Genomic DNA, 8704 nt, shown 5'->3' on the forward strand with positions numbered 1-8704 from the left:
CCTCCTCACCCCCTCGCCCTGCTCCTCCCTCTCGCCCCCCTCCTCCCCTCACCCTCCTCCTCCCCTCGCCCCCCCCTCCCTGTCTCGCCCCACTCCCTCACCTTGCAGCCGTTGGAGGTGATGACTCGAATATCGGCTGGGACCCGATCGCCGCCTTTGATCTCGACCAGATCCCCCACCACCAGCATATTGGCGTTCATCTCAAACTTATCTCCGTTCCGGATCACCGTCGCTTGCTGACAAACCAGACAGGCAAGTGTTAAAATCTCCCCGCCCCTCCGACAGTGCGGCGCTCCCTCAGTACTGCCCCTCCGACAGTGCGGCACTCCCTCAGTACTGCCCCTCCGACAGTGCGGCGCTCCCTCAGTACTGCCCCTCCGACAGTGCGGCACTCCCTCAGTACTGCCCCTCCGACAGTGCGGCACTCCCTCAGTACTGCCCCTCCGACAGTGCGGGGCTCCCTCAGTACCGCCCCTCCCACAGTGCGGTGCTCCCTCAGTACTGCCCCTCCGACTGTGCGGCGCTCCCTCAGTACTGCCCCTCCAACAGTACGGCACTCCCTCAGTACTGCCCCTCCGACAGTGCGGGGCTCCCTCAGTACTGCCCCTCCGACAGTACGGCGCTCCCTCAGTACTGCCCTCCAACAGTACGGCACTCCCTCAGTACTGCCCCTCCGACAGTGTGGGGCTCCCTCAGTACTGCCCCTCCGACAGTGCGGCGCTCCCTCAGTACTGCCCTCCTACGGTGCGGGGCTCCCTCAGTACTGCCCCTCCGACCGTGCGGCGCTCCCTCAGTACCGCCCCTCCGACAGTGTGGCACTCCCTCAGTACCGCCCCTCCGACAGTGTGGCACTCCCTCAGTACCGCCCCTCCGACAGTGCGGGGCTCCCTCAGTACCGCCCCTCCGACAGTGCGGGGCTCCCTCAGTACCGCCCCTCCGACAGTGCGGTACTCCCTCAGTACTGCCCCTCCGACAGTGCGGCGCTCCCTCAGTACTGCCCCTCCGACAGTGCGGCACTCCCTCAGTACTGCCCCTCCGACAGTGCGGCACTCCCTCAGTACTGCCCCTCCGACAGTGCGGCACTCCCTCAGTACTGCCCCTCCGACAGTGCGGTGCTCCCTCAGTACTGCCCCTCCGACAGTGCGGCGCTCCCTCAGTACTGCCCCTCCGACAGTGCGGCGCTCCCTCAGTACTGCCCCTCCGACAGTGCGGCACTCCCTCAGTACTGCCCCTCCGACAGTGCGGCGCTCCCTCAGTACTGCCCCTCCGACAGTGCGGCGCTCCCTCAGCACTGCCCCTCCGACAGTGCGGCACTCCCTCAGTACTGCCCCTCCGACAGTGCGGCGCTCCCTCAGTACTGCCCCTCCGACAGTGCGGCGCTCCCTCAGTACTGCCCCTCCGACAGTGCGGTACTCCCTCAGTACGTTTACCATTGTGCCTTACCTGAGGCACCAGGTTCTTGAAGCTGGCGATAATGTTGGTGCTCTTAAACTCCTGGTAGTAACCGAAACAGCCGGTGACCACGACTACGGCAATGAGCGTAATGGCCAGGTAGAGCTGGACAACGGAGGCAGAGAATATTCTGCATCAGGTAAAGGGCACAGCTCCCAGCAACCCATCCCAACATCTCCCAAACCCCACCCTAACCCTAAATCACTGAACCCCCATCGCCCCATCTCCCCAAACCCCATCCCAACATCTCCCAAACCCCACCCTAACCCGAAATCCCCAAACCCCGATCGCCCCATCTCCCCATCTCCCCATCGCCCCATCGCCCCATCGCCTCATCGCCCCATCCCAACATCTCCACAACCCCCCCTAACCCTAAATCCCCAAACCCCATCCCAACATCTCCACAAACCCCAACCCTAACCCTAAATCCCCATCGCCCCATCGCCCAATCTCCCCATCCCAACATCTCCCCAAACCCCCCCTAACCCTAAATCCCCAAACCCCCATCGCCCAATCTCCCCATCGCCCCATCTCCCCATCGCCCCAACCCCCAACCCTAAATCCCCAAACCCCCATCGCCCCAACCCCCCAACCCTAACCCTAAATCCCCAAACCCCCATCGCCCAATCTCCCCATCGCCCCATCTCCCCATCGCCCCAACCCCCAACCCTAACCCTAAATCCCCAAACCCCCATCGCCCCAACCCCCCAACCCTAACCCTAAATCCCCAAACCCCCAACGCACAATCTCCCCATCACCCCATCTCCCCATCGCCCCAACCCCCAACCCTAACCCTAAATCCCCAAACCCCCATCGTCCCAACCCCCCAACCCTAACCCTAAATCCCCAAACCCCCATCTCCCAATCTCCCCATCGCCCCATCTCCCCATCGCCCCAACCCCCCAACCCTAACCCTAAATACCCAAACCCCCATCACCCCAACCCCCCCCACCCTAACCCTAAATACCCAAACCCCCATCGCCCCAACCCCCCCCACTCTAACCCTAAATACCCAAACCCCCATCGCCCCAACCCCCCAACCCTATCCCGAAATCCCTGAACCCCCATCGCCCCAACCCCCCCACCCTAACCCTAAATCCCCGAACCCCCATCGCCCCAACCCCCCAACCCTAACCCTAAATCCCCAAACCCCCATCGCCCCAACCCCCCAACCCTAACCGTAAATCCCTAAACCCCCATCGCCCCATCTTCCCATCGCCCCAATCCCCCAACCCACCAACCCTAACCCTAAATCACCGAACCCCCATCGCCCCAACCAACTATCTCTCCATCTCCCCATCTCTCCATCTCCCCATCGCCCCATCTCCCCATCACCCCAACCCCCCAACCCTAACCCTAAACCCCCAAACCCCCATCGCCCCATCTCCCCATCGCCCCAATCCCCCAACCCCTATCGCCCCAACCCACCGTCTCTCCATCGCTCCATCTCTCCATCTCCCCTTCTCTCCATCTCCCTATCTCTCCATCTCTCCATCTCCCCATCTCTCCATCTCTCCATCTCCCGATCTCTCCATCTCCCCATCTCCCCATCTCTCCATCTCCCCATCTCTCCATCTCCTCATCTCTCCATCTCTCCATCTCCCCATCTCTCCATCTCTCCATCTCCCCATCTCTCCATCTCTCCATCTCCCCACCTCTCCATCTCCCCATCTCTCCATCTCCCCATCTCCCCATCTCTCCATCTCCCCATCTCTCCATCTCCTCATCTCTCCATCTCCCCATCTCTCCATCTCTCCATTTCCCCATCTCTCCATCTCCCCATCTCTCCATCTCCCCATCTCCCCATCACCCCAACCCCCCAACCCTAACCCTAAATCCCCAAACCCCCATCGCCCCATCTCCCCATCGCCCCAATCCCCCAACCCCCATTGCCCCAACCCACCGTCTCTCCATCGCTCCATCTCTCCATCTCCCCATCTCTCCATCTCTCCATCTCCCTATCTCTCCATCTCTCCATCTCCCCATCTCTCCATCTCCCCATCTCTCCATCTCCCCACCTCTCCATCGCCCCATCTCTCCATCTGTCCATCTCTCCATCTCTCCATCTCCCCATCTCCCCATCTCTCCATCTCTCCATCTCCCCATCTCTCCATCTCCCCATCTCTCCATCTCTCCATCTCCCCATCTCTCCATCTGTCCATCTCCCCATCTCTCCATCTCCCCACCTCTCCATCTCCCCATCTCTCCATCTCGCCTTCTCCCCGTCACCCCATCACCCCAAACCCCCAACCCTAACCCTAAATCCCCCCCAATCCCACCCACCCACCTTCTCCCCATCTCCCGCCCAGACATAGTGGGTGGGTGTCTCCTCAAGGCGACGAGGAGTAGGGGGAGGGGCCCTTGGCGTGTCAGACATGACCTCTCACTTGTTGGGACCTGGGGTCACGCCCCCACTCCCCCATCCTCCGCCCATCTCCCCCCCCATCCCCGTGTCCCGGGCCGTCCCCAGGAGAGACCCGGGGTGAGCACGCGGGTGGCAATTGGTGGCGACGTGACAACTTACCCCCCACCCCTGGGTGTTCCGGGACACTTGGCCTTGTCCCCCCCACCGGGGTGGTGGCCGATATCCCTGAGCTCCCTCCCCCCCCCCTCCCGCAGACACTCACATCGTCGTATCCAGCCAGGTTCCCTCGGCCGGTCTCGATGCCGAAGGCGATGAAACAGATGACAGAAGCCACCCACATCAGGCACTGGAGACCCCCGGCCAACTGGCGGGCGAACTTCACGTACTCCGGCGTCCCCTTGGGTGGTTTTAGCTCGTTGGGCCCGTCCCGGATCAGCACCTCCTGGGCCTTGGCATTGTTTAAACCCTGTTCTCGCCGCAGGAACAGAGAGAGAGAGAGAAAAATCACACTCAGCAAGTATCGGGTCGGAAATGCAGTGTGGCCTCAGTTAATAAGACCGCTAATTACAATGAGGAAGAGAGTGTTTGAAGACCAGGCCCTCAAATCCACCAGCGAGCTCATGGTCTACAGGGCTGTAGTGATACCCGCCCTCCTGTATGGCCCAGAGACATGGACCATGTACAGTAGGTACCTCACCCCCAGCTCATGGTCTACAGGGCTGTAGTGATACCCGCCCTCCTGTATGGCCCAGAGACACGGACCATGTACAGTAGGTACCTCACCCCCAGCTCATGGTCTACAGGGCTGTAGTGATACCCGCCCTCCTGTATGGCCCAGAGACATGGACCATGTACAGTAGGTACCTCACCCCCAGCTCATGGTCTATAGGGCTGTAGTGATACCCGCCCTCCTGTATGGCTCAGAGACACGGACCATGTACAGTAGGTACCTCACCCCCAGCTCATGGTCTACAGGGCTGTAGTGATACCCGCCCTCCTGTATGGCCCAGAGACATGGACCATGTACAGTAGGTACCTCACCCCCAGCTCATGGTCTACAGGGCTGTAGTGATACCCGCCCTCCTGTATGGCCCAGAGACATGGACCGTGTACAGTAGGTACCTCACCCCCAGCTCATGGTCTACAGGGCTGTAGTGATACCCGCCCTCCTGTATGGCTCAGAGACATGGACCATGTACAGTAGACACCTCAAGTCGCTGGAGAAATACCACCAACGCTGTCTCCGCAAGATCCTGCAAATCCCCCGGGAGGACAGACGCACCAACGTTAGCGTCCTCGACCAGGCCCAACATCCCCAGCATCGAAGCACTGACCACACTCGACCAGCTCCGCTGGGCAGGGCCACATTGTCCGCATGTCCCCCAGACACGAGACTCCCCAAAGCAAGCGCTCGACTCGGAACTCCTTCACGGGCAAACGAGCCAAAGGTGGGCAGAGGAAACGTTACAAGGGACCACCCTCAAAGCCTCCCTGATAAAGTGCAACATCCCCCACCGACACCTGGGAGTCCCTGGGCCCAAAGACCAGTCCGCCCTAAGTGGAGGGAGTGCACCCGGGAGGGCGCTGAGCACCTCGAGTCTCGTCGCTGAGAGCGTGCTAGAAACCAAGCGCAGGCAGCGGAAGGAGCGTGCGGCAAACCAGTCCCACCCTCCCCTTCCCTCAACGTCTATCTGTCCCACCCTCCCCTTCCCTCAACATCTATCTGTCCCACCCTCCCCTTCCCTCAACGTCTATCTGTCCCACCCTCCCCTTCCCTCAACGTCCATCTGTCCCACCCTCCCCTTCCCTCAACGTCTATCTGTCCCACCTGTGACAGGGACTGTGGTTCCCGTATTGGACTGTTCAGCCACCTCAGGACTCGTGTTAAGAGTGGAGGCAAGTCTTCCTCGACTCCGAGGGACTGTACGATGATGATGACCTGAACCGACCTGGTTTTTCCAGGCGTCGTTAATGGCGGGCGTACAATATGGCGGCTGCAACGCGTTTACCGACCGGGGAGCGAGTGTGCGCTTTGCACCGGGGCGGACATCAGGATCGGAGCGATCGGCAGCAGACGGGCCCGGCTGGTTTGCGCCGCCGGTGAGCCGCTAACGGATTTTCCGTCCGGGCACTAAACGCAGCGCTGCCTGTCGGTAAACTCTTGCGCTCCCATTAACGCCCGCTCTGGCCGCTAACTGAGGCCTTAGACAACTGAAAATCCAGCCACGAGCTGGAGGATTGTGGCCCATTCTGGGCCCCGCACTGTCGGGGGGGCCCCGGAGAGGGTACGGAGGGAGATGTGACCAGAACGGTCCCCGGGGGGATGAGGGCCCTCAGTGACGGAGAGAGACTGGAGAAGCCGGGGTTGTTCTCCTTGGAGCAGAGAGGGTTAAGGGGGAGATTTGATCGAGGTGTTCAAAATCACGAGGGGTTGTGACGGAGTCAATCAGGAGAACCTGTTCCCCCGGGGGCAGGAGGGCCGGTAACCAGGGGGACACAGATTGACGATAATCGGCGACGGAACCAGAGGGGGACACGGGGAGAATGTTTTTACGCAGCGAGTTGTTGTGATGTTCTGGAATCTCACTCACCCGCTTGATGCTGGTTTCGTATTTCTCCTCCAGTTCCTCGATGCTGATCTCGTGATCGTCCTGAGGGGGTGGGGAGAGCAGGAGACCGTGAGAGAGGGTGGAGGCGGGGGGGGAGGGGGTGAGGGAGAGGAGGGAGGGAGGGAGGGGGAGAGGGAGGGATAGGGGGAGGGAGGGTGAAGGAGTGAGGGAGGGAGCTATAAAGGAGAGGGAGAGGGAGAGAGGGAGGGATGGGGGAGGGAGGGTGAGAGAAAGGGAGTGATAGGGGGAGGGAGGGAGGGAGTGAGAGAGGGAGGGAGAGAGGGATGGGGGAGAGGGATGGGGGAGGGAGGGTGAGAGAGAGGGAGTGATAGGGGGAGGGAGGGAGGGAGTGAGAGAGGGAGGGACAGGGAGGTCAGAGAGCACGGCAGCGTGAGAAATTCTGCATTTACTGGGTGGGTTGTTGAACTGTTGGGGGAGAGGGGTACGGGGAGAAGGCGGGTAGGTGGGTTAGAGATGGGTTCAAGGGTAATGGTGGGGTCGGGGGTTTTAGGGAGGTCGAGGATTATGGGGGGGTCGGGTGTTACAGTGGGGTCGGGGGTTATGGTGGGGTCGGGGGTGACGGTGGGCACGGTGGTTTTTGGGGGGTCGAGGGTTATGGGGGGTCGGGGTTACGGTGGGGTCGGGGGTTACGGTGGGGTCGGGGGTTATGGTGGGGTCGGGGGTTACGGTGGGGTCGGAGGTTATGGTGGGGTCGGGGGTTACGGTGGGGTCGAGGGTTATGGTGGGGTCAGGGGTTACGGTGGGGTCAGGCAGATGGGACAATGTCACCAGTAAGGGGTGAGATGTTGCGCTGTTCTGGGTCCCAACCCCGAGCGGGAGCGGGGTGTGGTTGCTGTGGATTGGGTTGCCAGGGGGTGTGGTTGGGGACAAGTTGGGTTGCCGGGGGTTGGGTTGCCGGGAGATTGGATTGCCAGGGTGATGGGTTGCCGGGGGTTTCGGTTGCCGGGGAGGTTGGGTTGCTGGGGGATTCGGTTGCCGGGGGATTCGGTTGCCGGGGGTTGGGTTGCCGCGGGTTTTGGTTGCCGGGGGTTTTGGTTGCCGGGGGTTGGGTTGCCGGGGGTTTAGGCTGCCGGGGGATTCAGTTGCCGGGGAGGTTGCCGGGGGTTTAGGTTGCCGGGGGTTTTGGTTGCGGGGGTTTAGGTTGCCGGGGGTTTTGGTTGCCGGGGGTTTTGGTTGCCGGGGGTTTAGGTTGCCGGGGGATTCGGTTGCCGGGGGATTCGGTTGCCGGGGAGGTTGCCGGCGGTTGGGTTGCCGGGGGTTTAGTTTGCCGGGGAGGTTGCCGGGGGTTTAGGTTGCCGGGGGTTGGGTTGCCGGGGGTTTAGGTTGCCGGGGGTTGGGTTTCCGGGGGTTGGGTTTCCGGGGGTTTCGGTTGCCGGGGTGTTGGGTTGCCGGGGGTTTCGGTTGCCGGGGGTTGGGTTGCCGGGGGTTTCGGTTGCCGGGGTGTTGGGTTGCCGGGGGATTTGGTTGCCGGGGGTTGGGTTGCCGGGGTGTTGGGTTGCCGGGGGATTCGGTTGCCGGGGGGTTGGGTTGCCGGGGGTTTCGGTTGCCGGGGGTTTAGGTTGCCGGGGAGGTTGCCGGGGGGGGTGTGTCGGTGCGGCCCGACTCCGTGCGGCCTTTCACTCACGATGTCCATCTCCTTCTTCATGCTCTCCAACTTCTCTTTCTTTTTCATCTTCTTTTTCTTCACCTCCACGCCCGTTCCCTCCATCTGGTACATCTCCATCTTCTCCTGGGGAGACACAGAGACACCCCGTCACCGACACACTCCGCTCCCCCACACTGCCCCTCGCCGGGGTCCGAGTCTCGGGGCTGCCCTCTCCCCCCGCCCCCCCCAGCCTGGCCCCTTCACCCCACTGTGAACGCCCGCCGGAAATTTAACTGTGGAGGGCATCATACCGAATCCTGACCTCGACCCCTGACCCCCGACCCCCGCTGCCTCAAACCCCCCCCCGCCCAATTTTGCCCCCACCCCGCCTACCCCCCCACATAACCTCTGGCGTTAAACCCTGCGGGGTGCAAAATAGAATTTATATAGCGCCTTTCACGTCCACCCAAAGCGCTTCACAGCCAATGAAGTACTTTTTGGAGTGCGCTCACTGTTGTAATGTGGGAAACGGCAATTTGCGCACAGCAAGATCCCACACACAGCGATGTGATAATGACCCGGATCGTCTGTGTTAGTGATGTTGGTTGAAGGATAAATATTGGCCCCAGGACACCGGGGAGAGCTCCCCCTGCTCTTCTTCCAAACAGTGGC

The 8704-nt window shown here is 61.6% G+C and overlaps 1 protein-coding gene across 1 annotated transcript in view; it reads right to left on the minus strand.

Annotated features, from left to right (window-relative positions):
- The window catches only part of LOC139250208 (potassium-transporting ATPase alpha chain 1), a 60581-nt gene extending 52489 nt beyond the window's left edge, over positions 1 to 8092 (minus strand). Inside the window, exons 1-5 of the mRNA XM_070872703.1 lie at positions 8072 to 8092; positions 6409 to 6468; positions 4080 to 4283; positions 1444 to 1557; positions 102 to 236 (exon numbers count right to left, since the gene is read on the minus strand). Of these exons, the coding sequence (XP_070728804.1) occupies positions 102 to 236; positions 1444 to 1557; positions 4080 to 4283; positions 6409 to 6468; positions 8072 to 8092 (534 nt within the window). The remainder of the gene's footprint in view (positions 1 to 101; positions 237 to 1443; positions 1558 to 4079; positions 4284 to 6408; positions 6469 to 8071) is intronic.
- Between the last annotated feature and the right edge of the window lie 612 nt (positions 8093 to 8704).

This window comes from Pristiophorus japonicus, unplaced genomic scaffold, assembly GCF_044704955.1.
Source record: "Pristiophorus japonicus isolate sPriJap1 unplaced genomic scaffold, sPriJap1.hap1 HAP1_SCAFFOLD_350, whole genome shotgun sequence".
Classification (NCBI taxonomy): domain Eukaryota; kingdom Metazoa; phylum Chordata; class Chondrichthyes; family Pristiophoridae; genus Pristiophorus; species Pristiophorus japonicus.